The sequence below is a fragment of the Bombina bombina genome, chromosome 1, assembly GCF_027579735.1.
Source record: "Bombina bombina isolate aBomBom1 chromosome 1, aBomBom1.pri, whole genome shotgun sequence".
Classification (NCBI taxonomy): domain Eukaryota; kingdom Metazoa; phylum Chordata; class Amphibia; order Anura; family Bombinatoridae; genus Bombina; species Bombina bombina.
The window spans coordinates 1,007,757,270-1,007,780,462 of NC_069499.1; the positions used below are offsets into that span (position 1 = coordinate 1,007,757,270).

At 41.7% G+C, this 23,193-nt stretch overlaps 1 protein-coding gene across 1 annotated transcript in view; it reads left to right on the top strand.

The window, feature by feature from the left end:
• ITCH (itchy E3 ubiquitin protein ligase) overlaps positions 1 to 23,193 on the top strand; it is a gene marked incomplete at its 5' end in the record, with an annotated part of 589,083 nt that overhangs the window by 474,649 nt on the left and 91,241 nt on the right. The window contains 1 exon segment of the mRNA XM_053713073.1: positions 4,388 to 4,508. Coding sequence (XP_053569048.1) covers positions 4,388 to 4,508 — 121 coding nt within the window.

Sequence of the window (23,193 nt, forward strand, 5' to 3'; positions counted from 1 at the left end):
TTTTTAGACCTACATCATTTCGCGACACAGTAATTCAGTTGTACTAGCAAACAGGAGGTTAAACTAACTTGTTTTAAGAGATACAGACACATACATAAATTGTATAATAACAAAATATATTTAAAAGTAACAGTATGTACGTATGTACAAGAATTTTTATTTTTTTATTATTATTGGTTATTTGTAGAGCGCCAACAGATTCCGCAGCGCTGATAACACCAATAGCTACTTACTATTTTGGGATGTATGAGGTTGATGGGATGAACACAGTTTCTGAATATTTGGTGGAATATTAAAAAAAGACACTCACATTTCATCATCAAGCATTTTTAAGCTTCCACTTCCTATCTATATATCAAGAGCAGGAGCAGCAATGCACAACTGGGAGCTAGCTGCAAAAAAAAAAAAACACTTTGACTGCTAACTTCAGCTCAGCATTTAAGCTGCCGCCCTAGTCCGACTGACTACTGCCCGCGCTGCAAACACACTGCTATCCCACTCACTGACTACACATGCAGTCACAAACCGATTGAGGAGACTACACGTGCAGTCAGGAGCCAATGAGCCGCCAAAGGGAATAGTTTCAGTTCCCGGTGAGCTGCGCCAATAGGTTAAGATAATCTGTGACCCACTAGGTATCAATCACGTGTGAACCACATGATATGCGTAGCAGGTAGGCGGAAAGTCGGAAACCAAAAAAATAGTTTCATTTTTTTAAATTCAAACACATTAGTGCTGAAGCAGGGACACACCTACACACTGCCACCGACACACCAGTGTGTCAAGGCACACAGTTTGGAAAGCACTGTTCTAAGGTTTGCCTTTCTGAACATGCATTTCCAGTTTGTTGCCCTTCCGTTTGGTCTTGTCACAGCTCCCAGAATATTCACAAATGTTCTGGGAGCCCTTTTGGCAGTGATCAAATCCCAGAGAATTGCTGTGGCGCCTTATCTAGACGACATCTTGGTTCAGGCGTCTTCTTTTCAACTAGCATGTTGTCTTTTCTACGTTCCCACGGGTGGAAGGTGAATCTGGAAGAGAGTTCTCTAGTTCCATCTACAAAGGTATATTTCCTAGGAAGAATCATAGATTCCCTGTCCATGAAGATTTTCCTGACGGAGGTCAGAAAATCGATACTTCTTGCTTTTCCTGTCTTTCCCTCCAGTCTGCTTTTCGTCCTTCAGTGGCTTAAAGGGACAGTCAAGTCCAAAAAAAACTTTCATGTTTTAAATAGGGTATGCAATTTTAAACAACTTCCCAATTTACTTTTATCACCAATTTTGCTTTGTTCTCTTGGTATTCTTAGTTGAAAGCTAAAAGTAGGAGGTTCATATGCTAATTCCTTAGACCTTGATGACTGCCTCTAATCTGAATACATTTTGACCACTAGAGGGCATTAGTTCACATGTTTCATATAGATAACATTGAGCTCATGCACGTAAAGTGACCTAGGACTGAGCACTGATTGGCTAAACTGCATGTCTGTCAAAAGAACTGAAATAAGGGGGCAGTCAGCAGAAGCTTAGATACAAGATAATTACAGAGGTAAAACGTGTATTATTATAACTGTGTTGGTTATGCAAAACTGGGGAATGGGTAATAAAGGGATTATCTTTCTTTTTAAACAACAAAAATTCTGGTGTTGACTGTCCCTTTAATGCATGGAGGTGATTGGTCTGATGGTGGCTTCTATGGACATCATTCCTTTTCCTCGGTTCCATCTGCGACTGCTGCAGCTTTGCATGCTCCGTCAATGGAACCGAGACCATTCAGATTTATCACAGAGGATAAATCTGGACCCCCTAACAAGAGGTTCTCTCTCATAGTGGATTTCACAGGAACATCTGTCTCTGGGCACTTAATTCCTGAGACCTTCCTGGGGGATTGTGACTACGGACGTCAGCCTGTCAGGCTGGGGAGCTGTTTGGGGTTCTCTGAAGGCTCAGGGCCTGTGGATTCTAGAGGAGTTCTCTCTCCCCATAATCATTTTGGAGTTGAGACCGATCTTCTATGCCTTGGTAGCTTGGCCTCAAATATCTTTAGTCTGGTTTATCAGATTCCAGTCAGACAAAGTCTCCTCAGTGGCTTACATCAACCACAACGGAGGAACTCTGTGTTCCTTGGCCATAAAGGAGGTGGCTCGCATTCTGCAGTGGGTGGAAGCTCACGACTGTCTCCTATCTGCCATCCACATTCCAGGAGTGGACAATTAGGAGGCAGATTTTCTGAGCAGACAGACCTTTCATCACAGGGAGTGAGCTCTTTATCCGGAAGTGTTCACTCGGATAACCCTCAGACGGGGGGTTCCAGAGTGGGATCTGATGGTGTCACGCCAAAACGCCAATGTTCCAAGTACGGTTTAAGGTCAATAGATCTTCAGGCCGTTCTGATTGATGCTCTAGCGGTTCCTTGGATGTTCTCTCTGGCATATCTGTTTCCTCCATTTGCTCTCCTTCCACGAGTCATTGCTCGTATCAAACAGGAGAGAGCATCAGTAATCCTAATAACTCTTGCATGGCCTCGCAGAATATGTTTTGCGTATCTAGTAAGGATGTCATCTCTACCTCCTTGGAGGTTACCGCTGAGGAAGGACCTTCTAATTCAGGGTCCTTTCCTCCATCCAAACCTGGATTCTCTGACGCTGACTGCTTGGAGATTGAACTCCTAGTTCTGTCTAGACGTGTTTTTTCTGAAGCGGTCATTGATGCTATGCTCAGGCTCGCAAACCTGTTACTCGCAAGATTTTCCATAAGGTATGGCATAAATATCTTTATTGGTACAAATCTAAGGGTTTCTCCTGGAGCCGGACACACCAGGCTATGAATACGGCAGATTGCCGAAACGCGTAAGCCCGCGTGCTGCACTTTCCTCTCTTAATTTTTCTAGGTGGCATGCTGTCACTTTTTCAAATTTTAAATATTGAAATAAAATGTTGATGTTTTTACTATATCGGAGTGTGGGATCTCACTTTTTGGTATAGTACTCTGAAGGGTCAGATTTCTGCATTATCTATCCTTTTGCTCAAACGTCTGGCAGACTTACCAGATGTTCAAGCTTTTGTACAAGCCCTGGTCAGAATCAGGCCTGTGTTTAAACCTATTGCTCTTCCTTTGAGCTTTAATCTAGTTCTTGAAGTTTTGCAGCAGGTTCCGTTTGAGACAATGCATGTTGTTGATATCAATTTGTTATCTTGGAAAGTTTTTTTTCTCCTTGCTTTTCTTCCACTCACAGAGTTTCTGAGCTTTCAGCTCTGCAGTGTGATTCCCCTACCTTATCTTTCATGCAGATAAGGCGGTCCTTCATACTAAATTGGTTTTTATCCCTAAGGTGGTGTTGGATCAAAACATTATTCCGGAATTTGTAGTTCCTTTTTTTTGTCCTAATCCTTTTCATAAGAAACGTCTTTTGCGTAACTTGCATGTTGTGCGTGCTCTAAAACTTCTAAAGATTTTAGGCAATCTTCTGCCCTGTTTGTTGTTTTCTCTTGAAAGTGTAAAGGTCAGAAGGACTCTTCTCCTTCAACTCTTTCCCTCTGGTTAAGAAGTATGATTCGTTTGGTTTATGAGACTGCTGGTCAGCAGCCTCCTGAGAGAATTACGGCTCTTTCCACTAGGGCTGTCTCCTCTTCTTGGGCTTTCAAAACTGAAGCTTCTGTTGAACAGATTTGCCAGGTGGAAACATGGTCCTTTTTGCGTTCTTTTTCCAAATTCTACAAATGTGTTACTTTTGCCTCGCCTGAGGCTTCTTTTGGGAGATAGGTTCTTCAAGCGGTGGTGCCTTCTGTTTAGGTCCTCCTGCCTTTTTCTCCCTCCTGTTCATTCTGTGTCCTCTAGCTTGGGTATTGATTCCCACTAGTAATTGGAATGACATTGTGGACTCTCCATGTCATAGGAAAGAAATCAAAATTTATGCTTACCTGGTAAATTTATTTCTTTCCGGACATAGTGAGTCCACGACCCTGCCCTCTTTTTAATTATAATTTGGCAGGGTTTTTTTTTAGTAAACCTCAGGCACCTTTTCGCCCTTGTGTTTCTTCTTTTTCCATTTTCCTTCGGCTGAATGACTGGGGATTATGGGTAAGGGAAGTTACACTTAACAGCTTTGATGGGTGCTCTTTGCCTCCTCCTGCTGGCGAGGAGTTGAATATCCCACTAGTAATTGGAATGATGTTGTGGACTCTCCATGTCCGTAAAGAAAGAAATTTATCAGGTAAGCATAATTATTTTTTTCTCTCTATATCTGCCCTTAAAAAAAAAAAATTCATATGAGTGACAAATTCTTATATTAGCCTACATCTTGCATTTTCTCTATCACTTTTAGAGAACTAAAAAAAGTTTGTGACAGCACGCAGTTATTTTCCATACCTCATTTTGATTGTCTCTCTTAGGCTAGTAGCAGAATGGAGGCTTTCTCGAGGAGTAGAAGAGCAAACACAGGCTTTTTTCGAGGGCTTCAATGAGATACTACCTCAGCAGTACCTACAATATTTTGATGCCAAGGAGCTAGAGGTAGACATAAAATAGTTAACTCTTTCAATGAAACCATAGTCACAGTACTAAAATTTACCAATGCAAACTGCTATATTTTATGCTTGGGCTTTTATATGTCTGATCAGTCTGCATAAATGGAGATTGTATTCAAACGTTTTCTTTCAGGAATATGAAAGAGCTGTGTTTACACTTGTTGAAAAAAATGTAAGGTAAAAGCTGTTTAAATTAATACTGCAGTATTTGTTATGTGTTTGTTCGTCATTTGTTCTGGCTCTGCATTACTGGTGGAGAGGGACACACCTCTGCAAGTATGACAAGAAAACATTGGTTTAATCAGGAGAGGAACATGAAATACATTTTAAAATGTGTTTTAGATGAAACAAAGAAAGAAATGGATTACTAAGTCCCTTTAAACAATGGCATTTCTGTCAGACATTTTGGAAGTAAATAAAGCAAATCCTGAATGTATTAGCTGTTTTAAGCTAATTTGAAGCAGTGTCATTTCCAATAAATGGCATTTTTTATTGTTCTAGAGATTGTTGATTTGGAGCTTTACTCCAAGGTATTTTTTGTTAAACAAAGTAGGAAAATGTAAAATATCCTCTAGCCACTGCCAAAGGCCTACAGTACTGAATTCATGCATTTCCTGGGTCTGAGAGTTATTTCTTTGCTGATTTCTAATTACAGTAATCAAAATTCTCAGTTGAGAAATAGACAACCCCTCCACCTCCAATAAATGTTGAGTATGGAATCTACCTCAAGGATAAATGTACAAACAATTCACAAAGTGAAACCAGATAGAAATAAATGTTTCTCCTGCACCAGGAGCTGGATCTAGGGTCAGGGTCACTTCCAATGGAAAATAGTATAATGCTAAACTTAGCGCATAGCTTACTTACGCAAAATTCAGACAAGGCAGGGGAAACCTCAAAAGAGCCGGTTGCACGAAACCAACCCTATTTAGCACAGCCTGCAACTCCTGCTGCAGAAAACCTTCTACCACTAGCACGCCTGAAACTACAGGGAATCACAACCCTTAGCACGCTGTGGCATCCGTCCTCCAGACGAAACATATTGTGATGTCCTGATCCTGCACTAAAGAACTTGACAGGATAGTAATAAATATTCCATGAATTACCTAGGTCCTTAAGAAAAAAGACTATAGGTGGCACAAAAATGGATGCTGATTCCCAGTAAATTTAAGGTGTATGTACACCTAGTATATATTCATTATATGAACCGATATTACTATCGCAAATGCAAAAAGTGTGAGTTGATATGACACAATAATATGAAGTGGGTACAATGTTATAATAATACACAGAGCTTAGATAAAAGCATAAAATATGTTAAATATTTATTTAATTTAATACAAAGTGCGAATATGACGCATAAAATAACTAACTTTATGACACCAATGTCGATAATACAATACGTACTATGTACTGGCCAGACTACCAAAGAAATTTATATACATAAAAAAACTAAAAACTATCAGTTCTGTGACAGATTAAAAATTGAATATGTAGCCTTTCTGAAATATAGATACACATATAATAATAATATGTGAACTTCACTAATGGGTGTATCAAATGAATACCATTCTGATATCATATATCGGATGCGACAGTCTTCAGATGATTGGATTGCTAATAAAAAATGTATCCTGGGGGTGGAGCCTGGCCACGCAGGAACATGGCTGCTTAAATCTTGGCTCCTAAGCCCTGTGCCTGAAATTAACTGAATAAAACGGAGGGTACTATTTATTCCTGCATGAAAATCGGGGAGGCAGTGTATAAAAACTCCCTGCTTATGATCCTCCAATTGTAAAAGACTTTGATGACTTTTTTGTATCCAGGGAGGTTGCGGCCTATACAACCCTGTGAGCCTGGAGACAACGGCACTTCCCACACCTGTTTGTGAACCGCTCTAGCAAGCATCGTTGGCGATACCCACCTCCCGACACCCGACTATAGGGACAATATCCCTGCGGCACCTGACACCGACTTGGAAGTCGCAAAGCAGACCACCGGCGGCCCTTGCCTGCTCCCGCCGCCGCGACTATACTACTGCACCATAGGGGATTTCTCCCCCCCGTCACATCTTGCCAGGCGAGGTACTAGCTGGTGAGTGAAGGAGCTGAACTGCGGCCCGGAGCAACACCACTCCCGCGAGGCCAGACGCCCGCGGCAACAGACACAGGTACCCGCACTTAGCCGAGACTTTACCCACGTGGAGTCCCACTTGCAGTTGTATCACCTGGGCCTTCAAACGACCGCTGGCGGTCAGGGGGCTCATCTCACAGCAACGCAATCACCGGGTGTTGCAGTGGGCTTGTTACACATCAACAGAAGCGGCTCTGGGGTCGGAGAGACTGTACATCTCAGGAAACTTAAGTTAACAGTCTGAGTGAATTATAAAGGGCGGAGGGGGGCACATGTGCCATAACATAAACGCAGAATACTTCATACTGTAGTAACTGACAGGCATATACCCTGGACAGTGAAAATATATATATATCACCTTTACATAGCTCACTCGGGCACTTAATTGTGGCTCACAGGAAAAAATGCTAAAGGTGATAAGGATCTCAAAAGCACCAGCCTGACCAATTTCCTCAAACTGCCTAACACAAGCACTGACCAAGTGGCTGCAGAAACAACATCACAGTCCCCTACATTATTGTCTGCACCAAACTTTCTACATGATTCACAACCCCAAGAACCCCTAACTAGGTATGATCTAAACGTCATATCCTCGAAAGCTGATATCTAAATTGTCTTAACAGAGATGAGAACTTTGTTCAGTGACCTAAAGAAGGACTTTCAGCAGATTAGCCAACAAGTTAACACTTGCCGGAGTCGGTTGGTAGCACCGCAATAGAAGGATATCTGCAACATCTATTCCGCACCATTAAAGGAACACCGAACTCCCCTGATATCCCGCTTGAAAGAGCGCATCGGGCCCTCCGCCCGAAACCCTCTCCTAAAGCCCCCCTCCCGAGGGACATTATCATTAAATTTTTAAGCTACAAGGACAAAGATGCAATATCCCAAAAAGCATGTGCTATTAAAGACATAACACATGCTGGTATACCTATACAGGTCTTTTCCGATCTGAGCCAAATTACTCTGCAAAAAAGAAGGGACCTAAGGTTTATTACCAGTGTTCTTCAACGAAACAGAATCCAGTACAAATGGGGATTCCCTGTTTGTATAATAGCCACATGTAATGGCAGGCCAGCAATCTACAGGACCCAAGTAGACCTCCAGGACTTTTGCAAAATCTTGGATGTGGACATACCCACACCTGATGAAGATGAACCTCATCATCCTGCCCGCAATTCTCAGGACACAATTGTTGATAAATAATTTTGACCTTGCTGGTCACCTTCACACTACTTGCTGAACATTCCCAGCGATGCCTGTATAGAGTTCAGATGAGTATTGTGCTTGCTGTTACATATTTTCTTTTATTTTGGTATTTGTGTTTTCTCCTACCCACTCTATACCAAGTGTATGGCCCTACTTTTTGCAATCAATGATAACCGCTTTTAGGTTTTGTTGTATATTTATATAGATACAGGGCCTCCAATATATATTTTGTAGGCCATTCGCTACAATAAGACGCTTAATGGCCCTAAATCCTGATGCCTTTACTTAAGCTCATGAGGCGCAGTTCAATAATTCATACTACCTATATTAGAAACTTACTCTCTACCTAGCTACATATAGCTAATGAGGTGAATTAATAACCATTCTACATCACAAGCCATCCCGTAATTGGCCTTCATTATATATCTCCACCCTGTTATGTTGAAATATGTTATGTTATGTTCATGTTGAAGGTTTAAAGTTTAGAGTTGTCATTATTACTTGTCTCACTTGATGAGCAAAAACAGGGTTCCCAACAAATACTCCTTAGGCCATATGCTGCAATAAGAGGCCTACTGGCCCTAGACTATATTGTCCATGCTTAAAAATATGAGGCACTATTCATTAACCTAGGCTATGTACACTGAAAACTCATTCTCAACCAGTCCATATATAAGTATTGAACTGCAAAGATAACCACATTGTTTCACAATCCACCTTGTAATTGGCCTCTCCATACTTATCTACCTAACTAAGTTATTATGTGTTATGTTACAGTTGTTTGTTTACAGTTGTGAATTGGCACTACTATATGTCTTATTTGATATAAGGAGTTAATAAGATGTAATAACATGCTATTTCGCTCTCTCCCCTCTGCCTACTTCTAGACAAGCTTTGTCCCTCCTAATGTACTCACTCTTCTGTATGGTAACTGTATCAGGCACAGGGATACTTATCCCACAATTTCTGACACTTCTTTTTTTTCCCACTTTCCTTGTTGGTAGTGTCAAGACAGATTGCAACTTATAGTGCATAAACTATTCATAGTCTTTTCTCTAGACCCCTCCTAGTCATAGGAATTAATGTCTGGAATATACTCTAAATTCTTTTCTCACTCTCTCTTACTCTTTCTCGTTCTTACCCCTCCTCCCCATAACATCTTCCTATCCCCTTTTCTTCTCTCCCACCTAAACTACCCCCTGCCACCACCCCTTTTTTTTTTCTTCCCACCCCCCCTCCTCCATAATGCAACCACCTGGGGTATCACCTGGGGTACACAATTTGACACTGATGACCATAAATACTAAAGGTCTGAATATACCCGAAAAGAGAACACACTTGATCAGAGACGCTGTTAGAACACACTGTGACATCATTTTCATGTAGGAGACACATTTTTGCAAGGGTAAAGAACCGACCTGGCCAAACCCAAAATTCCCGACCTCATTTTTTGCATCCGGGCCAACAAAAAGGAATGGGGTGGGAATTATGGTTAAACGCACTGCTCTTTTCTCCCCTATCCACGTAGAACGGGACCCAGATGGTAGGTTTTTAATTGTTGTGGGCCTACTATTTAATAACTTGATTACATTGGTAAACGCTTATTTCTCCAACATAGGTGTGTCCGGTCCACGGCGTCATCCTTACTTGTGGGATATTCTCTTCCCCAACAGGAAATGGCAAAGAGCCCAGCAAAGCTGGTCACATGATCCCTCCTAGGCTCCGCCTACCCCAGTCATTCTCTTTGCCGTTGTACAGGCAACATCTCCACGGAGATGGCTTAGAGTTTTTTAGTGTTTAACTGTAGTTTTTATTATTCAATCAAGAGTTTGTTATTTTAAAATAGTGCTGGTATGTACTATTTACTCAGAAACAGAAAAGAGATGAAGATTTCTGTTTGTATGAGGAAAATGATTTTAGCACCGTAACTAAAATCCATGGCTGTTCCACACAGGACTGTTGAGAGCAATTAACTTCAGTTGGGGGAACAGTGTGCAGTCTCTTACTGCTTGAGGTATGACACATTCTAACAAGACGATGTAATGCTGGAAGCTGTCATTTTCCCTATGGGATCCGGTAAGCCATGTTTATTAAGATAGTAAATAAGGGCTTCACAAGGGCTTATTAAGACTGTAGACTTTTTCTGGGCTAAATCGATTCATTATTAACACATATTTAGCCTTGAGGAATCATTTATTCTGGGTATTTTGATATGATTATATCGGCAGGCACTGTTTTAGACACCTTATTCTTTAGGGGCTTTCCCTAATCATAGTCAGAGCCTCATTTTCGCGCCGGTATGGCGCACTTGTTTTTGAGGACAGCATGGCATGCAGCTGCATGTGTGTGGAGCTCTGATACATAGAAAAGTCTTTCTGAAGGCATCATTTGGTATCGTATTCCCCTTTGGGCTTGGTTGGGTCTCAGCAAAGCAGATTCCAGGGACTGTAAAGGGGTTAAATATAAAAACGGCTCCGGTTCCGTTATTTTAAGGGTTAAAGCTTCCAAATTTGGTGTGCAATACTTTTAAGGCTTTAAGACACTGTGGTGAAATTTTGGTGAATTTTGAACAATTCCTTCATACTTTTTCGCAATTGCAATAATAAAGTGTGTTTAGTTTAAAATTTAAAGTGACAGTAACGGTTTTATTTTAAAACGTTTTTTGTGCTTTGTTATCAAGTTTATGCCTGTTTAACATGTCTGAACTACCAGATAGATTGTGTTCTGACTGTGGGGAAACCAAGGTTCCTTTTCATTTAACTATATGTATTTTATGTCATAAAAAAAAAAAAAAAAAAAAAAAAAAAAAAAAAAGATGCCCAAGATGATTCCTCAAGTGAGGGGAGTAAGCATGGTACTGCATCATCCCCTCCTTCGTCTACACCAGTCTTGCCCATACAGGAGGCCCCTAGTACATCCAGTGCGCCAATACTCCTTACTATGCAACATTTAACGGCTGTAATGGATAATTCTATCAAAAACATTTTAGCCAATATGCCCACTTATCAGCGAAAGCGCGACTGCTCTGTTTTAGAAAATTCTGTAGAGCATGAGAACGCTGATGATATGGTTTCTGAAGGGCCCCTACACCAGTCTGAGGGGGCCAGGGAGGTTTTGTCTGAGGGAGAAATTTCAGATTCAGGAAACATTTCTCAACAAGCTGAACCTGATGTGATTACTTTTAAATTTAAGTTGCAACATCTCCGCGCTCTGCTTAAGGAGGTGTTATCCAATTTGGATGATTGTGATTATCTGGTCATTCCAGAACCACTATGTAAAATGGAAAAGTTCTTAGAGGCCCCGGGGCCCCCCGAAGCTTTTCCTATATCCAAGCGGGTGGCGTACATTGTTAGTAAAGAATGGGACAGGCCCGGTATACCTTTAGTACCTCCCCCCATATTTATAAAATTGTTTTCCTATAGTCGACCCCAGAAAGGACTGATGGCAGACAGTCCCCAAGGTCGAGGGGGCGGTTTCTACTCTACACAAGCGCGCCACTATACCCATAGAAGATAGTTGTGCTTTCCAAGATCCTATGGATAAAAAATTAGAAGGTCTGCTAAAGATGTTTGTTCAGCAAGGTTCCCTTCTACAACCAATTGCATGCATTGTCCCTGTCACTGCAGCCGCGTGTTTCTAGTTTGATGAGCTAGGAAAGGCGATTATTAGTAATTCTTCTTCTTATGAGGAGATTATGGACAGAATTCGTGCTCTTAAATTGGCTAATTCTTTCACCCTAGACGCCACCTTGCAATTGGCTAGGTTAGCGGCGAAAAAATTCTGGGTTTGCTATTGTGGCGCAGAGCGCTTTGGTTAAAATCTTGGGCAGCGGATGCGTCTTCCAAGAACAAATTGCTTGTCATTCCTTTCAAGGGGAAAACACTCTTTGGCCCTGACTTGAAAGAGATTATCTCTGATATCACTGGGGGCAAGGGCCACGCCCTTCCTCAGGATAGGTCTTTTCAAGACCAAAAATAAACCTAAGTTTCGTCCCTTTCGCAGAAACGGATCAGCCCCAAGGGCTACGTCCTCTAAGCAGGAAGGTAATACTTCTCAAGCCAATCCAGCCTGGAGACCTATGCAAGGCTGGAGCAAAGGAAAGCAGGCCAGGAAACCTGCCACTGCTACCAAGACAGCATGAAATGCGGGCCCCCGATCCGGGACCGGATCTGGTGGGGGGCAGACTCTCTCTCTTCGCTCAGGCTTGGGAAAGAGATGTTCTGGATCCTTGGGCGCTAGAAATAGTCTCCCAAGGTTATTCTCTGGAGTTCAAGGGGCTTCCTCCAAGGGGGAGGTTCCACAGGTCTCAGTTGTCTTCAGACCACATAAGAAGACAGGCATTCTTACATTGGGTAGAAGACCTGCTAAAAATGGGAGTGATTCATCCTGTTCCATTAGGAGAACAAGGGATGGGGTTCTACTCCAATCTGTTCATAGTTCCCAAAAAAGAGGGAACGTTCAGACCAATCTTAGATCTCAAGATCTTGAACAAGTTTCTCAAGGTTCCATCGTTCAAGATGGAAACCATTCGAACACTTCTTCCTTCCATCAGGAAGGTCAATTTATGACCAAGGTGGATTTCAAGGATGCGTATCTACATATTCCTATCCACAAGGAACATCATCGGTACCTAAGGTTTGCATTCCTGGACAAGCATTTCCAGTTCGTGGCATTTTCTTTCGGATTAGCCACTGCTCCTAGGATTTTCTCATAGGTACTAGGGTCCCTTCTGGCGGTGCTAAGACCAAGGGGCATTGCTGTAGTACCTTACTTGGACGACATTCTGATTCGAGCGTCGTCCCTTCCTCAAGTAAAGGCTCACACGGACATTGTCCTGGCCTTTCTCAGATCTCACGGATGGAAAGTGAACGTGGAAAAGAGTTCTCTATCTCCGTCAACGAGGGTTCCCTTCTTGGGAACTATAATAGACTCCTTAGAAATGAGGATTTTTCTGACAGAAGCCAGAAAAACAAAACTTCTAGACTCTTGTCGGATACTTCATTCCGTTCCTCTTCCTTCCATAGCGCAGTGCATGGAAGTGATAGGTTTGATGGTAGCGGCAATGGACATAGTTCCTTTTGTGCGCATTCATCTAAGACCATTACAACTGTTCATGCTCAGTCAGTGGAATGGGGACTATTCAGACTTGTCTCCGAAGATACAAGTAAATCAGAGGACCAGAGACTCATTCCGTTGGTGGCTGTCCCTGGACAACCTGTCACAAGGGATGACCTTCCGCAGACCAGAGTGGGTCATTGTCACGACCGACGCCAGTCTGATGGGCTGGGGCGCGGTCTGGGGATCCCTGAAAGCTCAGGGTCTTTGGTCTCGGGTAGAATCTCTTCTACCGATAAATATTCTGGAACTGAGAGCGATATTCAATGCTCTCAAAGCTTGGCCTCAGCTAGCGAGGGCCAAGTTCATACATCAACCATCAGGGGGGAACAAGGAGTTCCCTAGCGATGGAAGAAGTGACCAAAATCATTCTATGGGCGGAGTCTCACTCCTGCCACCTGTCTGCTATCCACATCCCAGGAGTGGAAAATTGGGAAGCGGATTTTCTGAGTCGTCAGACATTGCATCCGGGGGAGTGGGAACTCCATCCGGAAATCTTTGCCCAAGTCACTCAACCGTGGGGCATTCCAGACATGGATCTGATGGCCTCTCGTCAGAACTTCAGAGTTCCTTACTACGGGTACAGATCCAGGGATCCCAAGGCGGCTCTAGTGGATGCACTAGTAGCACCTTGGACCTTCAAACTAGCTTATGTGTTCCCGCCGTTTCCTCTCATCCCCAGGCTGGTAGCCAGGATCAATCAGGAGAGGGCGTCGGTGATTTTGATAGCTCCTGCGTGGCCACGCAGGACTTGGTATGCAGATCTGGTGAATATGTCATCGGCTCCACCATGGAAGCTACCTTTGAGAGACCTTCTTGTTCTAGGTCCGTTCGACCCACTCCAGCTGACTGCTTGGAGATTGAACGCTTGATCTTATCAAAGCGAGGGTTCTCAGATTCTGTTATTAATACTCTTGTTCAGGCCTGAAAGCCTGTAACCAGAAAAATTACCACATAATTTGGTATATCTGTTGGTGTGAATCTGCAGGATTCCCTTGGGACAAGGTTAAGATTCCTAAGAGTCTATCCTTCCTTCGAGAAGGATTGGAAAAAGGATTATCTGCAAGTTCCTTGATGGGACAGATTTCTGCCTTGTCTGTGTTACTTCACAAAAAGCTGGCAGCTGTGCCAGATGTTCTAGCCTTTGTTCAGGCTCTGGTTAGAATCAAGCCTGTTTACAAAATTTTGACTCCTCCTTGGAGTCTCAACCTAGTTCTTTCAGTTCTTCAGGGGGTTCCGTTTGAACCCTTACATTCCGTTGATATTAAGTTATTATCTTGGAAAGTTTTGTTTTTGGTTGCAATTTCTTCTGCTAGAAGAGTTTCAGAATTATCTGCTCTGCAGTGTTCTTCTCCTTATCTGGTGTTCCATGCAGATAAGGTGGTTTTGCGTACTAAACCTGGTTTTTCTTCCAAAAGTTGTTTCTAACAAAAACATTAACCAGGAGATAGTTGTGCCTTCTTTGTGTCCTAATCCAGTTTCAAAGAAGGAACGTTTGTTGCACAACTTGGATGTAGTTCGTGCTCTCAAATTTTACTTAGCAGCTACTAAGGATTTCAGACAAACTTTGTCTTTGTTTGTTGTTTATTCTGGTAAACGGAGAGGTCAACAAGCAACTTCTACCTCTCTCTCCTTCTGGATTAAAAGCATTATCCGATTGGCTTATGAGACTGCCGGACGGCAGCCTCCTGAAAGAATCACAGCTCACTCCACTAGGGCTGTGGCTTCCACATGGGCCTTCAAGAACGAGGCTTCTGTTGATCAGATATGTAAGGCAGCGACTTGGTCTTCACTGCACACTTTTTCTAAATTTTACAAATTTGATACTTTTGCTTCTTCTGAGGCTATTTTTGGGAGAAAGGTTTTGCAAGCCGTGGTGCCTTCCATTTAGGTGACCTGATTTGCTCCCTCCCTTCATCCGTGTCCTAAAGCTTTGGTATTGGTTCCCACAAGTAAGGATGACGCCGTGGACCGGACACACCTATGTTGGAGAAAACAGAATTTATGTTTACCTGATAAATTACTTTCTCCAACGGTGTGTCCGGTCCACGGCCCGCCCTGGTTTTTTTAATCAGGTCTGATAATTTATTTTCTTTAACTACAGTCACCACGGTAACATATGGTTTCTCCTATGCAAATATTCCTCCTTAACGTCGGTCGAATGACTGGGGTAGGCGGAGCCTAGGAGGGATCATGTGACCAGCTTTGCTGGGCTCTTTGCCATTTCCTGTTGGGGAAGAGAATATCCCACAAGTAAGGATGACGCCGTGGACCGGACACACCGTTGGAGAAAGTAATTTATCAGGTAAACATAAATTCTGTTTTCCCAAATCAGGGACAAAACAAATTCATGTCCACTCTCACTAACAAGATTCTAGACCTCCGCAAAGGGGCGCTGATAATGGGAGGCGACTTTAACCTTCCCCTGGACCCTATGTTAGACACGTCCCGAATGACAGCCTCCATCCCTAAAAAAATGATCAGACAGTGTAACTCCAGACTGGAGGAACTTGCGGTTCACGATACATGGCGCACACTACACCCCATCAGACGCGATTTTACATTCTATTCACACCCGCACAGCGTGTACACAAGACTTGACTACTTCTTTACAGACCAGTCTACACTTGCGAGAGTCACGAGTTCCCAAATACTCCCTATGACGTGGTCCGATCACTCACCTGTTCTATGTAAAATAAACTGACCTTCTATGTCAGACATACCTTTTATCTGGAGATTTGATGACTTCCTGTTAAATAACCAGCTACTTAAATCACAAATAGAGACAAAACTAGTGGAATACTTTTGTCTCAACGACACGGGGGAGGTGTCGGACCAGATACTGTGGGAAGCACATAAAAGCGTGATACAAGGCGAATTAATAAAACAAAAAGCACTAAACTCCAAACAGCTTATAATTAGGTACACCACACTCCTCTCCAACATTCGAGACTTAGAGACTAGACATAAAAAGACACCTACAGACATGACAACTAAATGCGCTTTGCAACAAGCCAGAAAAGAACTACAAGACATCCACTCAGTAGATCACCAGAAAAGAGCATTACAACTACAACAGACCTACTTTGAGTTTGGTGATAAACCCAGCAGACTTCTAGCGCGGGCGTTGAAGAGAAAACAACTAAAAACACACATACACTCTATCCTAAACCATCACAACCAAAGCTGCGCAGATAGCCCGTCCATAGCGGCGGTACTTAGATCATACTACCAGAAGTTATACAATTTAAACAGAGAGGAGTCCCCACATCAGGGGTTAGAGGAGGACATCCCTCACTCCCATATTGTAAAATATTTGTACTCTCTTACACTCCCAAAATTATCAGATAAGGATAAAGAGGGACTAGATTCCCCCATATCTGTTGAGGAGGTAGCTAAAACTATAGACAACTTAAAAACTGGCAAGAGCCCTGGCCCAGGCGGCTTTAGCACTAAATATTACAAATTGTTCAGGGATGTTTTATCACCACATTTAGCGTCTCTATTTAACACTATTGGACCCACGCAGGACTTTCCACCTTCTATGTTATTGGCACATGTGGCCACCATTCCAAAACCTGGGAAATTACCCAACCGCCCGGAAAACTTTAGGCCAATATCCCTTCTTAACGTGGATCTAAAAATCTACGCAAAAATACTCGCCACAAGATTAAATACTTATCTACCCCAACTGGTTTCACCAGATCAGGTGGGATTTGTTCCTGGCCACGAGGCCAGGGATAATACTATAAAAGCCAATCTCTTAGTGAACTACGCCCGCCGCCACAACATCCCTGCGGTTCTCGTCTCAACAGACGCCGAGAAGGCGTTTGATAGGGTCAGCTGGAGATTTCTTAAAGCTGTCCTATCAAAAAATGAATTTCGGCCAACCTTTCATACAAAAAGAATTCGCCCTATACTCGAAACCCACAGCGCAAGTTAAAATTAATAACATACTATCTGACCCCTTTAATATATCAAATGGTACAAGACAGGGCTGTCCATTGTCACCCCTGCTATTTGCCCTTTCGATAGAAGTTCTGGCACAAAAAATCTGCGCTAACCAGAACATTACGGGGATAAAAATAGAAGATCAGGATCACAAAGTTTCGCTATATGCGGATGATGTCCTGTTATCTATCTCGAATCCCCTGGCCTCCCTACCAGAGGTCCTCAGGGAATTTGAGGAATACGGCAAGGTGTCTAATTTCCATTTGAATCATACAAAATCCAAGCGGACCTATGCCAAATACCGAATATATGTCACTTATTTGAGGCCAATTATCTCCATCTATCAAAGTCAATTATTGACGATCTATCGGCATGGAAAACAAGAGGATTTCTTGGCTAGGGAGGATAGGTGTAGTTAAAATGAATATCCTTCCTCGAATCCTATATTACTTACAAACTTTGCCGATTCCCTTCCAGCCCCATTTTCTACGAAAATTACAGGGACAACTAGAGGAATACATCTGGGGAGGCGGGAGACCTCACGTTTCCAGACATGCTCTATACTTAACCAAAGAGAATGGCGGACTGGGTTTCCCAAACCTTCTTTCTTATAAGAAGGCTATTAACCTCCAAACCCAGGTGGAATGGTGTACCAACTCTATTGATAAGAAGTGGGTCCAAATAGGGCGCACCATCATAGGAGTACGAAACCTGGGGACATTGGGATGGATCTCTAGTAAGAATAGACCTGATATAACCGCCTATTACTCATTCCTAGAGGAATTGTTTACACAATGGGACAAAACACTCATTGAGCACCCATATATCTCCACCACCCCTTCCCCACTTACCTCATTTATACACAATCCTGACATCATGTTCACAAACGCGCAGCAAACCAATATAAATAAAGCTCAAATAGATCAAACTATGTTCTATAGACTATTATCAAATAGGAAACTCAAAAACTTAGAGGAACTTCAACAATCGGGACTGCAGATCTCATGGTATTTTCATAGACAGATACAACATTACCTAAATACACACAGAGGGGCAGATAACATAACGAGACAACTTACACAGCTGGAGAAGCTATGTCTGCTGCCGACCGCGCCAAAACACTTAATCTCTACTATGTACAACCTGCTGACATCTCACAAAGAGAATGGCACACCTTCGTTTGTCAGACAATGGAACACAGAACTTGGCGGGGGCCTTACGGAGACGGATTGGCAAAATATATTCTATAACCATAGCAAAGCATCTGTCTCCGCTGGGGTCCTCGAGTCCAAATATAAATACTTATCCCGCTGGTACCTCACTCCTGCCAAGATCAGAAAATTCTATAAGAAATCAGATGGCAAGTGTTGGCGTGGATGCGGTGAGACTGGCACATTTCTCCACATCTGGTGGACTTGTGACCTAATTCAGCCATTTTGGGGTTCGGTAGTGGACTCGATAGAAGCCAAATTAAACCTTACAGTAAATAGAGGTCCGGGTCTACTGCTGTTCCATGGCTTGCCTAAACTAGTAGAAAAGTCCAAAAAATATCTCCTGTATATAATGCTTAATAGCACTAAAGCCCTCATTCCCAAGAACTGGAAAACTACTCACATCCCACAACATGTAGATTGGGAAGACAGGGTTGATAGATATCTGTCATTAGAAAGATATTGTTACATGAGAGACGATAAAATTGAAGTTCATGAATACATGAAAGAGCTCTGGAAACCTTTGACTAGATAAAATCACACTTTATAGATGTGCAAGTCTGAAACGTGGTTTGCATCCCCCTCCCCCCTTCCCCCCCCCCTTTTTTCCCCCCTTCCCCTCTTTCCACTCTCCCTCTTTCTTCCTTCACTCTTTGGGGATATCTCTCCCCTAATCCTGTTACATATGATCTTACTTCTTCTTTTCCCACTCTACATTTAGCTGTCATGCACCGATGGTTTCGCTGCATGTCATAAGTTACGATCTACAGGTGCACAATATAGCACCTGAGCTGAACTGTTCATTTTCGTTACGCTGTATTTGCTTTTATTTTGACGCTTTCAGAGCAGAATGTATCTTTTCCTAACTAACCAAAGATAAAGAAGCGGCAGAGGCGTATACTGCTTGATTATGCTACCAAAGACTCTGAAGGCCTGAAGCCTAGTTTTATGTAAAATGACTCTGTCACGGTTCTGTTTTCTGTATAATGATACAATATGTAACATGTTTTGTTGAATTTTATGTGACATTTACACTTCAGTGTTACTTCTTTTTGAATCATAAATAAAGCTTTTTGAAAACTGAAAAAAAAAAAAATGTATCCTAATGTTCATCAAATGTTATTTTGTAATGAAGTTGTTAAGTACATTTGGCATATATATCCATTAGAGCTGAATTCAGCGTTAGTCAGAATAGAAGACGTGTATCACAATTTCAGCCTATACAGCAGTGATTTTCTGTTTAGCAAAGGTAATCTTCGACCAATTGGCCTAAATAATCTACCTGAGTTGTTGTTCCGTGTTGGATACTCACAGTGCACTGTGGAGGTATGTCGAAGATTACATTTCCTAAACTGAAAACCACTGCTGTATAGGCTGAAATTGTGATACACGTCTTCTATTCTGACTAACGTCATCTAATCTAACGCTGAATTCGGCTCTAATGGATATATATGCCAAATGTACTTAACTTCATTACAAAATAACATTTGATGAACATTAGGATACATTTTTTATTAGCAATCCAATCATCTGAAGACTGTCGCATCCGATATGATATCAGAATGGTATTCATTTGATATACCCATTAGTGAAGTTTACATATTATTATTATTGTATCTATATTTCAGAAAGGCTTCATATTAAATTTTTAATCGATCACAGAACTGATAGTTTCTTTCATGTAATTAGCAAGAGTCCATGAGCTAGTGACGTATGGGATATACATTCCTACCAGGAGGGGCAAAGTTTCCCAAACCTCAAAATGCCTATAAATACACCCCTCACCACACCCACAATTCAGTTTTTACAAACTTTGCCTCCTATGGAGGTGGTGAAGTAAGTTTGTGCTAGATTCTACGTTGATATGCGCTCCGCAGCAAGTTGGAGCCCGGTTTTCCTCTCAGCGTGCAGTGAATGTCAGAGGGATGTGAGGAGAGTATTGCCTATTTGAATGCAGTGATCTCCTTCTACGGGGTCTATTTCATAGGTTCTCTGTTATCGGTCGTAGAGATTCATCTCTTACCTCCCTTTTCAGATCGACGATATACTCTTATTTATATACCATTACCTCTGCTGATTTTCGTTTCAGTACTGGTTTGGCTTTCTACAAACATGTAGATGAGTGTCCTGGGGTAAGTAAATCTTATTTTCTGTGACACTCTAAGCTATGGTTGGGCACTTTATTTATAAAGTTCTAAATATATGTATTCAAACATTTATTTGCCTTGACTCAGGATGTTCAACATTCCTTATTTTCAGACAGTCAGTTTCATATTTGGGATAATGCATTTGAATCAATCATTTTTTCTTACCTTAAAAAATTTGACTCTTTTTTCCCTGTGGGCTGTTAGGCTCGCGGGGGCTGAAAATGCTTCATTTTATTGCGTCATTCTTGGCGCGGACTTTTTTGGCGCAAAAAATCTTTTCTGTTTCCGGCGTCATACGTGTCGCCGGAACTTGCGTCATTTTTTTTACGTCCTTTTGCGCCAAAAATGTCGGCGTTCCGGATGTGGCGTCATTTTTGGCGCCAAATAATGTGGGCGTCTTATTTGGCGCTAAAAAAATATGGGCGTCGCTTTTGTCTCCACATTATTTCAGTCTCATTTTTTCTTTGCTTCTGGTTTCTAGAAGCTTGTTTATTGGCATTTTTTCCCATTCCTGAAACTGTCATTTAAGGAATTTGATCAATTTTGCTTTATATGTTGTTTTTTCTCTTACATATTGCAAGATGTCTCACGTTGCATCTGAGTCAGAAGATACTTCAGGAAAATCGCTGTCTAGTGCTGGAACTACCAAAGCTAAGTGTATCTGCTGTAAACTTTTGGTAGCTATTCCTCCGGCTGTTGTTTGTACTAATTGTCATGACAAACTTGTTAATGCAGATAATATTTCCTTTAGTAATGTACCATTGCCTGTTGCAGTTCCTTCAACATCTAAGGTGCAGAATGTTCCTGATAACATAAGAGATTTTGTTTCTGAATCCATCAAGAAGGCTATGTCTGTTATTTCTCCTTCTAGTAAACATAAAAAATATTTTAAAACTTCTCTCTCTACAGATGAATTTTTAAATGAACATCATCATTCTGATTCTGATGACTCTTCTGGTTCAGAGGATTCTGTCTCAGAGATTGATGCTGATAAATCTTCATATTTATTTAAAATGGAATTTATTCGTTCTTTACTTAAAGAAGTACTAATTGCTTTAGAAATAGAGGATTCTGGTCCTCTTGATACTAATTCTAAACGTTTAGATAAGGTATTTAAATCTCCTGTGGTTATTCCAGACGTTTTTCCTGTTCCTAATGCTATTTCTGAAGTAATTTCCAGAGAATGGGATAAATTGGGTAATTCATTTACTCCTTCTAAACGTTTTTAAGCAATTATATCCTGTGCCGTCTGACAGATTAGAATTTTGGGACAAAATCCCTAAAGTTGATGGGGCTATTTCTACCCTTGCTAAATGTACTACTATTCCTACGTCAGATGGTACTTCGTTTAAGGATCCTTTAGATAGGAAAATTGAATCCTTTCTAAGAAAAGCTTATCTGTGTTCAGGTAATCTTCTTAGACCTGCTATATCATTGGCTGATGTTGCTGTAGCTTCAACTTTTTGGTTGGAGACTTTAGCGCAACAAGTAACAGATCATGATTCTCATAATATTATTATTCTTCTTCAGCATGCTAATAATTTTATCTGTGATGCCATTTTTGATATTATCAGAGTTGATGTCAGGTTTATGTCTCTAGCTATTTTAGCTAGAAGAGCTTTATGGCTTAAAACTTGGAATGCTGATATGGCTTCTAAATCAACTCTACTTTCCATTTCTTTCCAGGGTAACAAATTATTTGGTTCTCAGTTGGATTCTATTATCTCAACTGTTACTGGTGGGAAAGGAACTTTTTTACCACAGGATAAAAAATCTAAGGGTTAAAACAGGGCTAATAATCGTTTTCGTTCCTTTCGTTTCAACAAAGAACAAAAGCCTGATCCTTCATCCTCAGGAGCAGTTTCAGTTTGGAAACTATCTCCAGTCTGGAATAAATCCAAGCCTTCTAGAAAGGCAAAGCCTGCTTCTAAGTCCACATGAAGGTGCGGCCCTCATTCCAGCTCAGCTGGTAGGGGGCAGGTTACGTTTTTTCAAAGAAATTTGGATCAATTCTGTTCACAATCTTTGGATTCAGAACATTGTTTCAGAAGGGTACAGAATTGGTTTCAAGATGAGACCTCCTGCAAAGAGATTTTTTCTTTCCCGTGTCCCAGTAAATCCAGTGAAAGCTCAAGCATTTCTGAATTGTGTTTCAGATCTAGAGTGGGCTGGAGTAATTATGCCAGTTCCAGTTCTGGAACAGGGGATGGGGTTTTATTCAAATCTCTTCATTGTACCAAAGAAGAATTCCTTCAGACCAGTTCTGGATCTAAAAATATTGAATCGTTATGTAAGGATACCAACGTTCAAAATGGTAACTGTAAGGACTATCTTGCCTTTTGTTCAGCAAGGGCATTATATGTCCACAATAGATTTACAGGATGCATATCTGCATATTCCGATTCATCCAGATCATTATCAGTTCCTGAGATTCTCTTTTCTGGACAAGCATTACCAGTTTGTGGCTCTGCCGTTTGGCCTAGCTACAGCTCCAAGAATTTTTACAAAGGTTCTCGGTGCCCTTCTGTCTGTAATCAGAGAACAGGGTATTGTGGTATTTCCTTATTTGGACGATATCTTGGTACTTGCTCAGTCTTTACATTTAGAAGAATCTCATACGAATCGACTTGTGTTGTTTCTTCAAGATCATGGTTGGAGGATCAATTCACCAAAAAGTTCATTGATTCCTCATACAAGGGTAACCTTTCTGGGTTTCCAGATAGATTCAGTGTCCATGACTCTGTCTTTGACAGACAAGAGACGTCTAAAATTGATTTCAGCTTGTCGAAACCTTCAGTCACAATCATTCCCTTCGGTAGCCTTATGCATGGAAATTCTAGGTCTTATGACTGCTGCATCGGACGCGATCCCCTTTGCTCGTTTTCACATGCGACCTCTTCAGCTC